Source organism: Glandiceps talaboti, chromosome 2 (genome assembly GCF_964340395.1).
Source record: "Glandiceps talaboti chromosome 2, keGlaTala1.1, whole genome shotgun sequence".
NCBI lineage: Eukaryota > Metazoa > Hemichordata > Enteropneusta > Spengelidae > Glandiceps > Glandiceps talaboti.
Window position 1 is genome coordinate 27965824 of NC_135550.1, and position 20853 is coordinate 27986676.

General features: G+C 33.9%; 1 protein-coding gene across 1 annotated transcript; it reads left to right on the plus strand.

Annotated features, from left to right (window-relative positions):
* The first annotated feature begins 4505 nt into the window (after positions 1-4505).
* LOC144446270 (tRNA (32-2'-O)-methyltransferase regulator THADA-like) lies at positions 4506-18987 on the plus strand. Its single transcript, XM_078136024.1, has 28 exons — positions 4506-4577; positions 4941-5010; positions 5287-5483; positions 5832-5996; positions 6401-6625; positions 6724-6879; positions 7402-7488; positions 7901-8030; positions 8556-8704; positions 8932-9200; positions 9543-9661; positions 9889-10097; positions 10511-10620; positions 10856-10988; positions 11156-11275; positions 11538-11660; positions 12023-12114; positions 12573-12662; positions 13078-13191; positions 13572-13743; positions 14193-14308; positions 14738-15179; positions 15568-15698; positions 16476-16548; positions 16972-17131; positions 17374-17481; positions 17683-17837; positions 18538-18987. The coding sequence occupies exons 1-28, from the start codon at positions 4506-4508 to the stop codon at positions 18985-18987; spliced, it is 4437 nt and encodes a 1478-aa protein (XP_077992150.1).
* The last annotated feature ends 1866 nt before the right edge of the window (positions 18988-20853 follow it).

The following is a 20853-nucleotide window of genomic DNA, read 5'->3' on the forward strand; positions in this document are numbered from 1 at the left end:
AAAGTTTGCGATAATTCTGAGCTGACTTCGCCGTTATTTCGACATTAAATTGGAGAAAAATTACAAGTGCATCTTACTGCTCATACATCTCTCGAATCCTCATCAACATTTTTTTGATCGAGAGTTACTGCGCCATCTAGAGCTCACATTGAGAAAATTTGTTTATGATAATTTCCCAGGATTCTTCAAAATCAAAGATGTCTGCGCCCATGGATGAGATAGTCGACGTTCGTTTCTGTTTGGTTATTTGATCCTTAGAGTGTCATTATACATGAATATTTGAAGGAACACAAAATCTTGATATACATGACGATATATGCCTCGACTGAATATCACCCAAGTGCTAATCGACCCATACTTCAATCTGTTCAGACGTCAATATGGTCCACGTGTGTTGAGCCCCGGCCAGAGTGTTGTTGCCAATGTTGGGCTCGAGCGTTGAACATCGTATGTACCTGTAAATAGAGAGTGTAGGAGGGAGCGTCTGATTGCTGTAACACTCTTCTCATATTGCCGTATCACCCACTGAAAAATGAAGCCGAAAAAGAACAGGGCCATAGGCAGTCTCGACATAAAAGTAGGCTATAGTGATGACACAGTGAAAATACAGCTCACAGGTAATAATATTTGTGACTACAAATCAGTACAATCATATAATTGCATAAGTGTACTACCAGTCCTGCTTGCAGAGGGACAACTTACTCCGTATACAAGCAGTACTAAAGTCGTATATAAAACAAACGTAAACATAGTAATTGCATTGTGACGACATCGTGATCAACAATTTCATTTTCATTTTCTTTTAATAGATGAAAGAAGTTAGTGATAAAATTGCACAACTCAGTCAAACTACATTTTTCATATTTCTATGTTTATCAGATATTCAGGATAAATGTAGAGATCAAAATGATGCAGATTCAGCAGAAATGGTGTCATTGCTACAAAGTTGTCTGAATCCTAAAACTTCCCTGTTAGCAGAATACATGAAGGTATTGTCACAGGTAAGATAAATCACATATATGAAATTGCACCAATATGTAACATCTAAGTTTGGATTTGGAGGTTTTTTTTGTTTATTTTTGTTTGTTTTTTCATTCCAGGATTTAACTGTAAAAGTTTTGTGGTTAAACCATAGGGTTTATGGTTCCACCTGAAATTAAAAAAAAAAGCTTTAAAAAAACAACTCAAAATCAAAACTAGCACTACATTTATGTTGTGGTTAAACTCTGGACTGAAAAATAACACTGCAATTATGGCAACTAACCTATAACTACTACCAAAGTAAGAGCTGATGCCTGATTATAGAACTCCATCATTTTCATTGTGATGAATTGAATATTAGATAAATCCCTAATAACATTTATGCCCATATTTCAAGAACTTACGTTAAAACAAAATATGCCACATTACAGTAACATGAACGAATATCAATAAATACAAATGTACTTTACCAATGATCACTTTATAACAACAAAAAAAGTTTGCAAAAACATTAAATATGTTTACTACCTGCTTTCTGTGTCATACAGGTTGGTAGCCAATTGAAGAAATGTTGTGAAGTAGCACTAAACAATGACAGATATGATGACATCATCATATATATCAGAGCATTGGCAGAAATCCACGCCATGGCAACAAGAATTCCTGTCAGGAGAATGATCAGCAGGTAGGGCTAGATCATGAACTGATAAAGTGATATCTTGGCATTGTTACCAATATGGTAGACATGTACCACTACACTTTGGTATACTGAGACAGTACATTGGATCATGGAATATTTTCTACCTATTTATTCTAGACAGCTTGGTGTATTCTGACACATCAAGACATTTTGACACATTATATTTGTGTTTCATTGTAAATATGAGTGAGAGCTAGTACACTCTAACCATACTACCCTAAACACCTTTTCTTTTTACAAAGTACTTTGCAGAATTTACCGGAGAGATATCATTCCATTGTAAAAGAAGAGTTTGCAGCATGTTTATTGAAGTATTTGAATAAAGCGTCCAGCAGTGATTTAGAATTACACCTACATATATTAGATCTCATTGCATCATACTTAGAGAATTGGACCTTAGGTGAGACAACACTCACATCTGTCAACAAACAAGGTAAGTCAAAGGTCATCATTTACAAACCATGCCAACAACATTACAATGAGATATCATGAATAACATCATAATACTTCCAAATAATCATAATTTACACATATTTCTGGTTATAGCTAAGGAAAGTTTAATCTGTATCTTCGTACCTACCTACTATGCATCAAATTGTGTGAGCTATTGTAGACTTGATTATAAAGTTGTGTCTGTTGATTATATAGTCCCTTGAATAATACATACAATAGAGAAACAACACAAGAACATAGGATGTGGTGACTGTATGTTATCAGCTGTACCCCAAAATTCACATTACATTGTATCCTTGCAGTGCTGGTACACATGTCGACATCTCTGACAACATTTGTCAAGGCATGTTGGTAAGTAAAACATTATGTTGCTCAATGCATTCTAAATGAGAATAATATTTATCATTGGTAAATGTATATAGTTAATACTGAAGCTAATATCCACATGTCTATCTATATATCAAGTTTGTTCATTCTATACCAGTTACCATAGCAAAACCTAATAACCCTGTTTTCTCAATTCATTCTAGAAAGTCAGAAAGTAAGTTGCTTAAAAGTGTCCTAATCTTGTTTTATCATTGTATTTGATTTTGTCGACAGTGAAACTGAAAGTACATCAGAATTGACAGATTTGGCACAATCCTGTCATGTGATCATGAAGACCCTCATAACAGTCATACAAAAATGTTTCATGAGAGAACAGTCAGCAGGCTTTGGTTCTGAACACATTGAGACTGTCACTACATTATTGAAGGCAGTCTCCCGTGTTATGCAGCAAAGTATGTTAAAGTTTCATATCTTTTATACTTATGACACTTTCCATAACCTTTTTGAATACTTGATACATCCTAAATAACTTTGAAATTTCAACTATTCAAAAATTTGTGATATTGTATGCATATTGTACATAAATAATTTCAAATGGATTTCAGAATTCATAGATAAACATTTTTGAGTATGCAGAAGGGAAATACCACTGCATGTAATACCATGCACTGATTTCCATGTGCAAATAATGATATGACATTTTTTTCAAAACATGTTTGTGTTAATTATAGCTTGGTATGATAAAGTGTAACAAATCCTTCTTGATGTTTATTTCATTTTGTTCAAATTATTTTCAGGTACTTTTACAACTAATTGTCATAGTGTTGCTGGAATGACATTGATTGCTTTGTTGAAGCTGACATGTAATTCTAGCAATATTGTTTCACTGGTAAGTTTTCCATTTACAAAATAATTTCCTAGTAGAATTGTCTGCTTCATTTACCTAATAAACTTTTCTCAATTAGACTATTTACAAAGCTCTAATAAAAATGTGTTGTGTAATATAGTATGTGAAGCTTTAGTGATAGCATAATACAAACTATGTTTTGATGTTTAGATTTTAAAAATAGAAAAACTGTTGTACTTTTGTGTAGTAATACATAGCTTTGTTTATCATGTGCAATTTTGTCTGTTTGTCAGTATTTCATTATTTGTAATATATGCTTCCGATTGCTTCAGATATTCAAAAATATTGTCATTTTTTGATACCAAACATTTTGCAAAAATGTCAAATGAAAGACTGTAAATGAAATCTAACTATTCCTCTTTGTTTGTCTTCCTCTAACAGATCACAAAATGTATACTGCCCTCTACGACTGATGACTCAACAAATGTAAATGAATGTCCCAGTGAATTACAAGGACTGCTGTTAGAAGCTGGTCTTACATGGAGTAAACTCTGCAGATATTGTCAACTATGTATATGCCATGGAATACTAGCAATGTTAGATGTCAATAGTCTTATTTCTGTTGTTTACTCTCATACAACACTATTAGATGTCTTGTTCATGGAAATTATGAAATTGCAAAACAGGTAAGAGTCAAGATAAACTGATAATTTTATGATAACGTACTACAGTCCTTCCATGACAGTGGGAAAATGTCAGTTTGGTATAAAAAAAATCAAAATGATAGGAGAGCTTTTTAGAATTGTCAAAGTGATGGAATCATCTTTCCTGTCAGAAAAAATCAACAAATACTGACAACAAATGTGCTATATATTATTATGTTTTCTACGAGCACTAAATTAATTACCGTAATTTTTAAATCAAATAGATTCAAATCAAATGAGATGTTATACTCAATCCTGACATTACCACTTAGATTCATCTAGAAACCTAGAATTCACCAAGTGAAAAATTTAAAACAGAACCTTGAAGAAGTGTGAAAATGAAAGTACGTATTAAATGCATATTATTATATTGTCTTTCAGCTTGGTAGACAGCTATTCAATATTAGCAGCTTCCAGGACCATTACACTGTGGACCCAAACTATCAAGCAATCACTAGACAAATTACCACCTGAAAGTACCTTGAAACATTCCATGTCAGGCCATGGATGCTATTCACAACGGATCCTGGATTATGTCTGGGAAAACTGGGAACATGCCATAGAGGTAAAGTGTGAAACATACATATAGTGAGACAGAATCATAGCTCACAAATAGTCAGATTACCTGATAATAATGTTTGTGTTATTTTGAAACTTACACATGGCTATCTTCATTATTTATATTTCATACTAGAACAGATTTGTTCATTTCCTAGAGATATTTCAAATCTTAATATTTTCATGCTTACCGCATGTTAATTTAGCCGTGTTAGCAAACTGCGTGATTCTGATCAAAATATATAATAATCCATTGTGTGATAGGTATATGTGTTAAACTACATGTCAAAGACCTTCCAAAGCAGCGTTGTCCATTTTGATCCATGAATTTTAAAATTATTATATGATACTGTTTTTGTTTTCATTGCAGGGAATGCGATACCAAATGAAAATTATTTTTGAAAACATCATAGAAATACACCTCCTAGTGGTTGGGAAAGGTAAATGACGTAATCTTGTAAATTTTATAGTGTTGGGGAAATTCAAAAAAATTGTCACGGCTGCTAGATAAAATGATTAGAATATGATCTCTTTTGACACAGCATAATAAAAGTTGTTATCATGCCAGTCAAATAATGGGGCCAAGTTTTTGTCAAATATTAAGAAACAGGAAAGACAAAGAGAGCTAAATGTACTATGTATGTTGTATGTTCATAGAAGGCTAGTCTTTAGAAAATGATAACAAATAACAATTCTTTCTATGTTTCCATGCTTAGATTGTGACATTGCCATGAATGGTTTCATCATGGACTTATTTCATCAGTTGATGGCTCACAGCTGGCATGTCAGAAGCAAATATAGTTTTCTTGTTACCATGGTAACATATCTAGGAAGTGAAACTATTCTAAAGCTACATCCCACAATGCCTAGTGATGTACTAGAAGCCATGGAGGAACAGACTACAGCACCATATGTAAGTAGATTTATTTATTTTTTTGTTATAGATATCAACCAGTAATAGTCACCTGCAATTTTACGTTTTATGGATTTTGCGTAGTATATCCTAGAAGTTCAACAACACAAGAAAGCAGTATCAAACTTTGTTTTCCCATCTTTTGTATGATATACTACCAAGAAATATGACAAATTTGCCTTTTTATCATGCATCAATGTGTTTCTGCATGATATGAATTGAATCTTTATTTGGTGAAAAGAACTAAATTTTATATCACTTCTCTTGTCAGAGTTCTATTGTTATACTAGAAATAAGCATCAAGATCTCAGTAGGAAATTCTTTCTCTGCTTTCTTTATTCTTTCAAGGCAAGTGAATTATATGAAAAATTATTGATGTCTCACAAGCAACAAATCAGTGACAAACCATCCAAGACTGAGAGTGCAAATCAACAAAACTGGCAAGAAGTATGGCTGCCACCTCTACTGAAGATTCTCAACTCAAAGAGAAAAAGTTCTGCACTTATTGTACAGGTACAAATTACAATGTAGAAATATCAACATTTTTATATCATTTGTTCTTCAGAGTAGATTATTGTAAAACTCTTGAAAACTTGCAGTGTTGTTTGTGATTGTGATTTATCTACTTTTTACTGATCACAGGTATCTATTACCTTTCAGAATGATGTCTAGATATTAAGAATATTTTATTGCATGACTTGTTGTGTTCACTTTCTGTCTTTGGTTTAGAATAGATTTTAGCCTGTTTGAATATGTTTCCATAGTGACCAAAAATGCCACCAAAATGTAAATTTTCATACTTATTATACAACTTGCAATCTATAAATTTTATACAAATGAGTATTTTCATGAAGATAGTGAGTTTATTTGCGTCTTATTATTAATTTCATTCTTTCCTTTGTTTTCTTTTTTTTCAGTACCTTCTTCCAAGACTCTTGAAAAACAGTCCAGACTGTCTTGATTACATTGTGTCTTACCTTCAGTCATCACAACAAACTCATCTATCAGCTCTCATCACTTGTCTTAAAGTAGCTCGTAGTCAGGGCCTACTCAGAAAGAAGGAGGATTGTGATACAGATACTTGGCTTGGTGTAATTCCTGTGTCTTTGTTAAAACAAGCTGTGTGTCATCAAGATAACCAGGTATGGTCACAGCCAAATCAAATCATTCATTACTGTCATTTTCAATGTGAATTTAAAATACTTTATGCGATTTACCAACATTTGCACATTACTTTTAGATATCTCTACAGGCACTGAGTTTACTATGTGATTCAGCTAAAACAACTGAGGTTTTCAACACTGTAGATTTTGATCTCATCAAACTGTTTATCAAGTGTAACATGAAGAACCAATCAGCAGCAAGTAGACATTGTATGATGTCAGACTTCAAAAAGGTAAAATGACCAATAGCCAGTTACTTCTCTTCTCCAATAGCCAATCACTTGTCTTATCAGACTTCAAAAAGAAAAAACTGTCCAATTTGATGACTTCCATGTAGTTATCTCACTATCTTCCCAATATAGAAGTGTGATTTTTCCAGCATTTTTGTACCAGCAGAAAATTCCGTAATTGTTCTATCTGCTTCATGAAATCTACAAGATGACTTTTCTTTGTGGTGAACTTAGAATTTTGGTTTTGATGGGTGACCGTAGAATTTTGATGGGTGAACTTAGAATTTTGGTTTTGATGGGTGACTGTAGAATTTTGATGGGTGAACTTAGAATTTCGGTTTTGATGGGTGAACTTAGAATTTTGTTATTGATGGGTGGTCAAGACTCAATTGGCTGTACAATTTATAACCCATGCACATTTATTTTTGTAATTATTTGGTCATCAAGTATTATCAAGTCCATAACATTCAATATTGCTGTATTATGACTGTGTACATTTATTTTATTAAATTTTGTAACCATCAGGTATTGTTAAGAATACAAGAAGGAGGTGTTGTGCTGTGGCGACAAAGAGACAAAGAAGCTGCAAAGACTTATTTAAGACAGTATAAGGTAACTGTTGATACAACTAACAACGAAAAGATAACTTAGAATAAAATCAAATGTATTTCACATTCAAAATATGTTACTTTGTATAATTCCATTTAAAATGAATATACTGTTTATATTACAAGTAATAAAAAGTTTTATAAATTTAATCAATTATATACGTCTATCATATCATATCATATCATATCATATCATTAGCTTTAAGAATCCTTTAGTGACATAATGGATATTTTGTAACAGTTTCGACATACGTGTATCACCTTAGATAGTTTTCAGGAAGAGCTACAAGGATCTAGAATCAGTCAATTTCAAATACCATCAATACTTAGGAATTGTATGCATGTGCAGAATTCTTTTAAAAATTGCAATGGTTTTGGATACTAATACTTAAAATTGTGCTATGTTCTGTTGACAGGAATTCTTGGAATGGCTATGTGACTATTCATTTAGTAGTTTACATCCAGATGCTTGCTATCCTAAGAGAACGACAGCGTTAGGAATTCTTACCCTCCTTGGGAATATTTACAGTGTTGGTACTTCACATGGTAATTATACACCCAATAATAGAATTACACAACTTATAGTGATGGGGTTGTCATCTTGTAATGTCAATTTTGGCATCCAAATATTTTCATGGAAAGACAAATATTGTATGTGAAGTCATTTCAATGGCTTGACAAGGATTACAGTTCAACAGCGTACAATGGATACACATTTGACATATACTTAGCAAACATCATGTATTTTCACTTTGTATGTACAAGTGTTGATTACTAAGCATTTGCTGATGTGAAGTGATTTCAAATTTGTCAATGAACAAAATGTTTACAAGCAGCTTTTAGACATATGACACCATTTGATATTGATAAAAACTTATTTCTGCTACCATAATTGTGTAATACCCTTGGTAATAGAATTAGTGGCAACATATATGTGTTCACAGTATTGGTATTTTGATGCTAACATTTTACAAACTTTACCCACACATAGTAGCTATATTGAACATAGTGGACAACAGAGGCTGAAATACTCCAGTATACATTTACATACCATATGTGTGTTGATTTCAGATAAGAAGGGTGGAGTTGAATTCTGTTTTACCAATCAATGGAGTCCTGCTCACCTACAGACAGTATTGGAATGTTTAACAGACAGCTATGTAGGAAATAGAGAGATGGCGTATCAGTTGCTGATATCAGCACCAAATATTGCTCAAAAGGTACTCAAAATGGTTTCCATATTCAACCTTAAAATAGCAGACTACATGTTTTTTTGTACATCAATATGATGCACCCCTGACATGATGCACCACAGTTTGGTTTTCATCATCCTATTCTAAGGAGTGACTGACAGGAATACAATTGCTAGGTCATCATTGTAACTCAAAATCTTTTGTTTCCATTGGAAGAGTGTAAATGAAATTTCTTAATTTTGGACTATTTCCAGGTTATCCACCTTTACAGCATAGGATTAGAGTTAGCCAATGGCAGCAAACCACAGGACAGTGTTATAGCAGCAAATCTGCTGGGATTGGTCTGTGAGAGTGGTGCCATGACAACAGAGCAGGTCATCTTGGATCTATTGAATAGTCTGCAAGATCATATCAACACTGCCAAGTCTAGTCTACTACATGCTGCTGCCAATGAACCAATGTACGGATTACTATACTGTATCAGAACTATTCTGAAAAATAAACATGGTCACATAGCAACCAGGTAAGACAACATGGTCAGGTTTCTGTGAAAGATATACAGCCATTTGATAGCTTGGAATAATTTGATTTGATCAATCAGTGAACATGTAACACTTGAAAATTCCATATATCTAATCTGAAAGTGCCCTCATCAAGGAAACATCAATCTTTCTTACAAATAGTATTCATGTATTTCCCCTCAAAAAAAAAGAAAAGAATTAAGAATTTTTTGTAGACACAAGATAGATCACATTCATAAGCCTGGTAAACTTAGTGAACATAAAGTCAACATGTGTTTCAATTGAAATAATTTGTAGAGCAGGGAAGGAAAATGATAAACAATTTGTGTGAATTCTACACACAGTGCCATCAAGAATTCAATGGAAACTATCCTGCAACTTTGCTTTGATGCAGCAGGAGTTGTGTCACCAGTAGTATGCAACACTTCACCTGAAGGCTACCTTCCTGTAAATGATGGCAAAGGTAAATGAAACACATCACACATTTTGTAAATCTAATGAATTCTCTATAGTTAACTATGTTTATCTTTTGTAAATTTGAATCCCAGTCTGTTTTCATGCAAATCACACCTTAAAATGCCTCCTTATAAGTTGTCAAATCTGTCTAGGTGACTAGCTGTTTATTTTGAAATTTATAAATTTGAATTGACTCAAAACATAGTTCATAAAACTGTTACTTGTTTACAACAGATGCTAGTGTGAGTTTAGAATGCTTGGTTTTCAAAGATCCAGTGGAGGAAAGAGAAACCAAGCAGCAGGATGACACACCCAGAGTTACTACAGTAACACCTCAAATGGTGTTGGTTTGTTGCTGGGTAACAATGAAAGAAGTGTCACTACTACTTGGACAGTTGACTCAGATGTCTTTAGATAGATGTTCTCTATTGACAGCTCAACAGGTAAAACATTATTGTATATCATTTCACTTAGTGTCATAATTCACGTATGAAGATACAAATGAAAATAACAAACTAATACTCTGCAATTGGTTTAACAGAGGAGGAGTGAGGGGTGTATATACTGTGCTTCTCCATGACTTGAAAGATGACCTAGTACAAAACTTTAAATGAAGCATTCACATTAATGTAATGAGACCTCTATGACTTGGTTGGTTGTAAGTCTCCTCTCTCATATGTCCTCTGACTCATAACTTATAACAAAAGATACCGGTAGTATGAGGTTATTACCCGATATCACCTCTTCGTTCATCGTATCACCGTGAGTGCAGGTTCTGTAACATAGGTATATGATAATGAAGTATATTATACTTTTACCCTTACATTTTCCTCTATGTATGTACTTGTACTTTCAGATGAGGAATATAGGTGAATTCTTCATGGACCTTCTATTGCAAGCACGTCACAGAGGGGCTTTTGAATTATCATACACTGGATTTGAACAACTCTGCTCCAAATTGTGGAGGTTTGTTTACCTTGTTGTCATTCACAGAAATATTTTTTATTAGACCTTTGTTTATTTTTGATGAGAAAAAAGTTACTCACAGTATGAACTATACTTAAAATAATCATGATGTCCCTATACCAGTAAGTAATACTCTCCTTTACAACTAGTGTGTGTGTTTTGATAAATTATTCATTACTATATAACTTACTGACATTTCTATGAGATATAAAGGTGTCTAAATTTGACTTTTCAGGAATACTGACAAGACTTTGAATAAGCTACCAAGACAGTGGCTGCAGACATTACTACAAGAAATAAGAAGTGCCAGTCCAGACTCTCAATTGTGTGCAACAAGGCGTAGTGCAGGCATACCATTTGCATTCCAGGTAGGGTGTACTTCCATGTGTAACTCATTTCTGAGGCGATTCATACCAAATGACACCATGGCATTGCCAACTCTGTCCTTGCAGAATTGTCCATTTCCTTCATTTTTTTCAAACTGATGTAAATTTAACATAATTAACTCTTTCAAATATTTCTTTTTCCCAAAAAGGCTATTTTAAATGCTGAACCAGTGATATCAAGTGAACGACATTGTTTTCGGGAAGTTATGGAACAACTGCTACAATTAGCCAGAGGGGAGACAATCACTGATTGTACATTTACACCACAGGTGGGTCAGCAAAGAATTCAGCTGTAATTTATACTTCCTGACTGTGTACACTGACAAATGTATACATTGATGTGGTGAAATTCTGACAGACCGAATGACTACATATTATACTCTTCTTTTGATCACTCTTATCTGCCAATTGTCAATAATTTTTAGTCAAGCTTTTCCCATCCATGGTCCTTACCTAGATCAGGCCTTCCAGTTGTCTCATAAAGCTCCAACTTGTCATATTGACTTACCAACCATTGATTTCCTGTGACAGGTTCATGCATTAAACATCCTGTGTGCCATGTACAGAGATAGTAAACTTGGTGAAGATGTTTTCCCATTTATTGCTGAAGGCATACAGGTAGCTGTACCAGGGTTTGATTCTCAAATATGGAGTGTAAGTTGATCTTGATCTCTTCACTTGTTAGAACCAAAATCTATCATAACGTCATTGATAATACCTTTATTAACCCTGTCACTGTCAATGCTGTCATAAACTTCATTCACCTCGATATTTGTTATGTGCCTACTATTGTTAGAAACAAAACATTGTAATCAAATCAGAATTTAGGTCTAGTCTGTTCAAAATATGTAAAGAGTAAAACTGCATTTGAAATATAGGATTTCAGTTAATTAAATGAAACAAAGAAATAAAAACTATCTTGTATTGACTGTTTAATATATAATGATCTACTGGAATGTTTATATCCTTTTCAAAGACTTATTTGACCCTATATGTGTTTACCAATGATATTTTAGGTAAGGAATTCTTGCATGATGTTGTTAAATGCCCTTGTCACCAGAACATTTGGAGTAAAGAGATCCAAAGATGAACATTCTAAGAAGAATCAGTGAGTATACCATGGATTATTTGACAAGACAATCAATCAATCAATCAATCAATCAATCAATCAATCAATCAATCAATCAAAAATATTACAGTATTTTCAAAAGACATCCAGAAGTACATGACTATCTTTATTTCAAACTCTTATTATCTTTGTCTGGATAAACATGCAAGTCTTGTGCCTGTTTTCATATTGAGCCACTCAAAATCATAACCCCCCCCCCCCCCCCAACCTACCCATACACTAAGGTCAAAGTAACTCACTGCAGAAGTAGTACTATGTTGTTATTAAGTTGTAGGTAGAGATACATCAAAATAGAAAAGTTCAAAAATTTGCAAAAATGTGATATTTTTTGTGCTCAGAATTGCTCCCATGCATTCATTTTCTTTTTATGCAGACAAGTACACACATAAACAAACACAATCACACATTTTTGTTTATTTTGTAATATTTTAATGCAGGATGAGTGGTAGAGAGTTCTTCTCTCGATTTCCAACATTGTATGGATTCCTTCTAGAGCAGATAAAAATTGTAACACAACAAATCAACAAGTAAGTACCTTTTACCATTACCAAGTTTTTACATAAAAATGCTAGACCAATATAACCAAACAGGTTTTGTTGCTATTACATGTCACTCTATCTATAAGCAATTTTAAAAAAGAAAATTTTTATTATCTTCATTATGCATTTTACATAAATATTAGGAATATCTCAAGTGATAGTTATAGTACAAAATGTGGTGAAACTTAGCATTTCCTATATATTTAAACATAGCGTTTGGTAATTACATTTGGCAGTAGTCAAATAAATGCCTTCAAAACTTACTTAAGTAAAACTCTCATTAAATGGTCCATCTTCATTGTATGACTACAATACCTGTATACTAAGTCTTATGTTATCAGGTACAGCTGTCATCATTGCTCTTTCCATATTAAACTTAATACATATCTTTCTCCCTCCATAGTTTACAGCCAAGTCAGTTTGCAGTGCTGTTGATATTATCTCGTTTGTATTCTTCCACATTTGATGGTGTTGATAGCAACCAGTCTTCTGCAGACTTCATTCCATACATACAACAGTAAGTCATTTGCTATTATAGACAAGCATGCTGACAATATATTATTTATTGTGTTTTCTTTCTGTATTCAATTGAAATATGGCTAGGGATAGTAGATTTGAAACTTTCAAGATACTCAAACACTGCCCTCACATGCTACACTGTTTGTAGCATATATAATTTACTGCACACATACCATTGCATATATATCATACGATATTTGCAGTTATGCAAAGTAGATAAAGTACATCTTTTTGATGATCCAAAATTCACACATGAACATTATCAATAAACCCTTCTGACTTATTGATGGATCCTGTACATCATATGGTTTTACAATCAAAGCTATAAAATGTTAATATACATGTACAACTATGTTGAGTTTTTCTAATTCATTGTAGATGTGGTAAGAGTAGTGTTTGGAAGACAAGAATTATGGCTGCCAGAGTTCTCTCATCTTTGACACCAACTAACAGAATGGTTTCCATGGTGACTGACTTGATAGATTCTCTACCAAAATATGTAAATGACATGACTTCAACTCAGAATACTATTCATGGAACTTTATTACAGGTACAAAGTAGTAAATATTACCACTATGTGAGAGTATAAATAATGTAACACTTCAAATGAAAATTTATCTGTCTTTGTAAACCGTAGTATCTAATTGAACTTTTGTTCCAAACACAAACTTGAAAATTGTTACCTGAAAGTTTCCACTGCATACTTCAGTCTTTGTCAACAGATTGACCCATTATTCAGCACAAGTGACACTTAGCTTGGTGGGTTTTGTGTGGGTCTAAAATATGGTGTAATTTTGTTAGTATTTGAAAAAGGTGATAGATCACAAACTGGTGTTCCTGTTGTTTGCTAAAAGAACATCTTTGTGATTTTGAATGTGTCTTTGTTTATGTGTGTCCCTCACATTAAAATAATTGGTAGTATAGTGCATTATGATGATTTGTTTTTAATACAAAAATTTGTGAAACAGCAGAATGTATTATAATTTCATCTTTTCTCAGCTGCACTATTTACTACAACGTTATCAGCATGATCACAGACTACCAGATAATATACAAGAAGAACTGATAAATGAATCACTGCCAAGACTACAAAACTGCATATGGCTGGCTACAAGGTAAACAGGCTATTTACCAATAAGTACCATCTTTCTTTGGAAATGTATTTCTATTTGGAGGGGTTGGCTAGTAATAATATTTTTGATTTCCTAAATATTAAAGTAAAGGCAAAACAAACTTCACTTCCAGATCTTCAGCAGTATACTGGTAAACTAAGATCAAATTTGAGATAAGATTTGACTTCAGTTTTCACTTTATTATGAACAAATATTATTAAATCTGAGACCATCTATTGTGATAGAAAATAAATTATATTTGCAATGCCAGGTCATTGTAGAGATGTTAGTTCACACAGTGCTTTTGGCTCAAACAAAGAGACAAAATGAACACAATACTTGACAATGTATCCCTCTGTTACTTAGACTCTCTTTAAACTGTATCACAACTTGAATGATGTAATACTTTATAACTTAATTTTATCCCAACAGAGACAATAGATGTAACATTACTAGAGCTGCTTATCTGGAGTTGATAGACTGCTATATACTGACATCACACCAGGTTCAACCACATGCCAAATTGACTGATTTCAAACAAGTTATCTCATCAACCATTAAAGATGAAATCTCACATAATCCACTACCCAGCCATTCACCAGGATGTGTACAAGTGGAAGAAGTAATAGCTAAGATCAGCTGGAAAATATACACTGCTGAGAATCACACTGATATAAACTGGTTGTCAAACAGTTTGACCAGTCAGTTTTATGAAGTGCGACTGCTCAGTCTCAACAATCTTGTAGAACTTTTACAAGCAAGTTCAGATAGATCAGATTGTGATGGATTGTGTAGAATGTGCCAGGATAGAAATCTATTCCAACTATTAGTTAAAATGATGAAAACAGAGAAACATCCCGATTGTTTGGCCCAGGTAAGTGACATGCTTCAACTAAGAGCCTTCACTGTTGTATTTTGAATGTAGATAAAATAAAGGATGCCAACAACTTTGAAGGTGTACAACCAAATTCACTAAAGTGAAACCTGTATCAATATCCTAGTTTGTTGAACAACCCAAAATGCCTAAAATACACACAGGTGGAGATCAATGCAACAAAGTTGACCAAATAAGACATTAATAAATGGAATTTTGGATTTCCAAAATATGATATTCCATCACATGATTAAAACAAAGGCTTCTGGGTATTTCACATCATTAGTTAGTTAGTTGGTATGTTTTGTAAACTGCTATGTAACATGAGTACATAAAATCCATGATTCTAAAACAGTAGTTGTCTTCTTCTTTTTTTACATGTTTGTAGGTGTTTGAAGCATTACTCTATCACAACGATACCCTAGTGTTTCCATGGGCAACAGATTCAGAAGAATTGATTTGTTTACAAGTCTTGTCATTCCTCCTTGGGAAACTAGAAGAAAGTATGAACATAGCAAGGTATGATATCAGTGGAAAAAAGTATGAACATAGCAAGGTATGACATTAGCAGGAGAAAGTATGAACATAGCAAGGTATGACATTAGCAGGAGAAAGTATGAACATAGCAAGGTATGACATTAGCAGAAGAAAGTATGAACATAGCAAGGTATGACATTAGCAGGAGAAAGTATGAACATAGCAAGGTATGACATTAGCAGAAGAAAGTATGAACATAGCAAGGTATGACATTAGCAGAAAAAAGTGTGAACATAGCAAGGTATGACATTAGCAGAAGAAAGTATGAACATAGCAAGGTATGACATTAGCAGAAGAAAGTATGAACATAGCAAGGTATGACATTAGCAGAAGAAAGTATGAACATAGCAAGGTATGACATTAGCAGAAGAAAGTATGAACATAGCAAGGTATGACATTAGCAGACATATACAATATATGTACGTTAGGATATTTTACAAATTTTACTAGTCTATGTTTACTTTATGTTGTAACAGTTATATAAATTTGTTGGCCTGAATATTGTACAATGGATATTCCCTTAGCCTTTAGTGTTCTACTAGTTGTTTATCCTTTCCATTCTACATGTTCTGGGGTCTATGATTTTACATTATATGCTGATGGTTGTGAAAAATTCTGACCAGTCTGTCAGTGATTTAAGAATTTGTGTTACCGGTACTTTACAGCATTTATGTTCAATGGAAAGTTTCCAAGAACCAAATTGTCAACTTTATTGAGGCTTATTGAATATATCTATTTTTGTCTCCTTGGCTCTGTCAGGTCAGATCTTCCAAGCAGTCTAGTCAAGTTAATGAGCAAATTCATACCAGTTATATATGATGAATTAACACAGGTAAGGTCACATTGATTGACTAACTTTCCCTAGGTTGGGAACATTCATTTTGAACCGAGTGTTCGTTTTGCAATTACATGCACTGGCCAACTTTCATATTCGATAACAGGCACTGGAACAGAATACTAGTAGTCTAGTGTATATAATACAAACTAAACTTGATATATTACAGTGAACCTTGGGACCATGATACCACATGTGATGAAGCAGGCTGCAACATGTCTCTCTTTACATGTAATATGACAAGACTATCTTCATTATTTCGTAAAATTTTGTAATAGATTGTAAAAGAACATTTGAAGTACCCCATTTTCATTGTTGATCTGTAGTAAATAGTTGGATAACATCACTTCTATACTATAGCATGTACTTTACATCATCTCCAAATTTTGTTGTATCATTTCTACAAAATCTGTCTTTCAGTATTCAAGCAAAGACCAGCATTTTGCCATATTCAAAGAATGGATAAACAGTATGGAGATGACTACATCAATTGAACAAACCACTGGACTGAGATTGACCTGTGCTCATACAATTGTCAATGTCAGCAAATGTGTGCTTGAAGATCCAGTCAGTGTGCTAGGTAGGTAGTGTACCAGTACCACTCCCCTGTCATGCCAGAGTTTGTTCAAAACGTTAAAGCTATTGTGAAGAGCATTATTCTCAAGGCAAAATAGAAGTACAGTATTGTGGGTATTGTAGTTTACATTTTGTCATGTTCTTGGTCTACATGAAGTGAATTACTTCAATTTGTCTTTTACTTGATACACACTGATTTTGAGAGAATTCATTTTACCATCCTGTGTTATGTGTATACCAATGCAGGTGATGCCCCACTGTTGCTATGGAAATCAGTCATCACATTATTGCAAGAAGAAGAAGAGGAGATTCGACAAGCAGTAACACCAGCTGTTACAGCAAGTTTAGGTTTTGGTAAGTATCAGTAAAGAGGCAGTATTGTTGTATGATGCACCATAATACACAATAATAAACTATTTGAATGGTGTATCCTTCCAATGTTAGGAATACTGGTAATTTGTGTGTTTTGGCAATATTAGCTCACTGTACTATATGTATCTATGATTGAAGTGTTACCAGTGTTTACTGACAATCTACAATGCATTATATTGACAGGATTTGGCTTTAAGGACATGAAGAGTAGCATTGCCTTGACACAACTATTTGACACTGTGGTATCACAACATGGCAAGAGACATTGGGAGACAGTCTTTTCATTCTTGTTATCTTACATGGTTGAAGATGAATCACTTGAAGATATCAATTATGATGTAAGATAATTCAACATCTTGAGTGTCAACACATCATGTAGGAACAGTGTGTGTGTGTGTGTGTGTGTGTGTGTGTGTGTGTGTGTGTGTGTGTGTGTTGTGTGTGCATACATGGTCAGATGGGTGTGTATGTGGGTGTGAGGGTACATTTGAAAACATTAAAAACTGTCATAGGCAGAGCTCCACACAAGCTGCTGTGTTATAGTGGACAGTGTAGAGCAGAGTACCATCCATGACACTGTATTTGACATTCTAAGCAGATAGACATTCAAATTAGAAATACTGTGATTTACTTGTTGTTATGAGCTTGTTTCTGAGATCTTATTTATTGCTTATATTGTGCATACTTGATCCAATATGGCATTCAGTCTCAGATCAATCATAAATTAGAAGTGTGGCATTGATATGTCAGAGCTTCAATGATCCTGTTGAAAATTGAAATTGATTTTCTTGACTCAAAGCCATTTACACACACACACACACACACACACACACACACACACACACACACACACACACACACACACACACACGAAAACAAAACAAAGGGGGAAAAAACACATTTAAAAAAAATACTTTGCAATGCCTCAACACACCTTTCATTAATTTGTGCTAAAAAAAATATAATCAGGAGGTAATAAATATGCACCCAGCAATAAACATAATTGTAGTCTTAAATGTACATGTTAATTTATTCCAGGAGGATACAGATGGAGAAAGATTGTATGATAAAGGAGAAGCTAACTCGTATGCAGAGAGGACAGAAATCATCCAGCTTGCAGCCAGTACTCTGACAAAATGGCTGACAGAGTATCCACCATTAGAACTAAAACATGTGCAATGCATTCAGAAATACAGGACTAAAGTTGTGAACAGTCTGAGAGAGTTCAGTTCAACACTGACTGTGAACACATGCTGTCCATTTCAGAACACTAGTGTGTATAAGCACAGCTGTGTGGTTCTCTACAGCCTACTAAAAAGTGTATCTGCCATCTCTCTTCTCCCAATGACAGACCAAGATATGATGAATCTGAAGACAATTGCTAAAAACATGTCAAGTTTCCCTGCTGTAACTCAAGGCACTGGTAAAAACTACTACATCTCTGAAATCTTGGATGACTTTACAGAAAAATTAAAGCTTTCAATCTGAACACATAAGTACCACTCAATCAGCACAAAAACATACCAATCAATTCAACATCTACAATCTGTTATCTGTATTAATTGAAAAATAAAATAGATACATGATTTTTTAAACTTGTGGGATGAAAATGTCCTTATTTCTACCATCTAGTGTAAGATATTGTAACTTTACTGATTTGTGTGTGTGACTTGCAACATATTGATGCTGACTATAGCATCCTACTCTCTAGTATATGCACATAACATTAATAAAAATACATTGACTGTGTCCCTTTAATGTATACATTGGTATGTTATGTTCCTCTCTGAACATAAACCATCATTGAGGTCAACAAAACACTCATCCCACATCAGAAGATTGTTGTTCCACTCGAAATGGAAAAGTCTGTAATAATAGTAACATGTCTTGTGGTTCAGTAAAGCTAATATTTTCTTTAATTCTGTATATCTAGAAATATATTTCTGCTTCCTCAATGTCTGTTCGGTGGATACATGATGACTTGTATGTGATTTGATCCATCGTGACGTGTACATGTTGGATTGGTTAGACGTATGAATCCTCTACTGCATATTACAAGAATACAGTGGTTTATAAAATATTAGGCAATCTATGATTCTCTCTTGAATCTTGTGATATTTACATTGTGGAATTTAAAAACTGTCTTAGCTGCTCACGATTCTTATCCCGCTGAAATGAAAAAAAAAGATCAGAGTGAGAAAATAAATAAGTTGCCCTGAAACATGTAATATGTCAGGAATCCCTTTGACTGTACTTGAAGGTGGAAGACTAGTTTGGGTATGAAGCCAAAACAAAATGCATATAAACTGTTTCAGCATAGGTACATTTGCATGCAACTTCTTGTAAAGCCGAGGCTGATTTGAACTTTGACCTTTGACACCTGTTGGACAATTTACAAATGTGATGTTAAAGTGATATGGTAGTATTAGACACCACTATCCAAAACCCTTACAGATATATGGACCAAATGTACCATATTCTCTACTGGAACTGTTCATTACAATATATACAATATATTTTACGTAAATTGAGCATACATTATTTTGAATATAACACCTGTACACTGTCGATTGCGATTCACTTCGTCCCATTTTCAACTCGTCCCATTTCAACTCGCCCCAATATCAACTCGCCCCATTTTCAACTCGACCCATTTTTAACTCGTCCCATTTTCAACTCGCCCCAACTACACTAGGAAACGTTTATAAATCTAACGATACATGGACTCGAAGTACGGGGACCAAAAAATTTACATTATTTTACCTACGTAGCCAGTTGAAGCGTAGCAAATGTAACATTTCGTAGCAGAAAGTGGTGTGGGTTTTGGCTAATTAAGTGTTTGGTAGATCTAGAACTTATACTAGCACAGCAACTTTCCTCAGTCATGGAATATCACTTTTCACACTTTTAGGACTTAATGTTTACAACCAAAATAAGAAATAATAATGATAATAACCAGGGAGAATATTAGTGACTGGCATGCTTACGACTTCTGCGCGTACGGATTTTGGAGTGGTGTCTCTTCTCCCGAGTTACTTTAATGCAACAAAGTATTGTAGTATGTGTTTACAGTGCAAGTGGTACATCATTAGTGGAATACAAGATACCACATACCCTCCAAACTGAGTACTACTAGCTTCGATTTCATATATGCACAGGTAAATTATATTGTAAAGAGTTGGGGCGAGTTGAAAATGGGGCGAGTTGAAATTGGGAAGAGTTGGAAATTGGACGAGTTGAGTGGGACGAGTTGAAATGGGACGAGTTGAAATTGGGACGAGTTGATCCGCCACCTACACTGTCCACTCTACAACATTCATCTAATGTGTCTATACTAGTACTTCGTAAAAAATG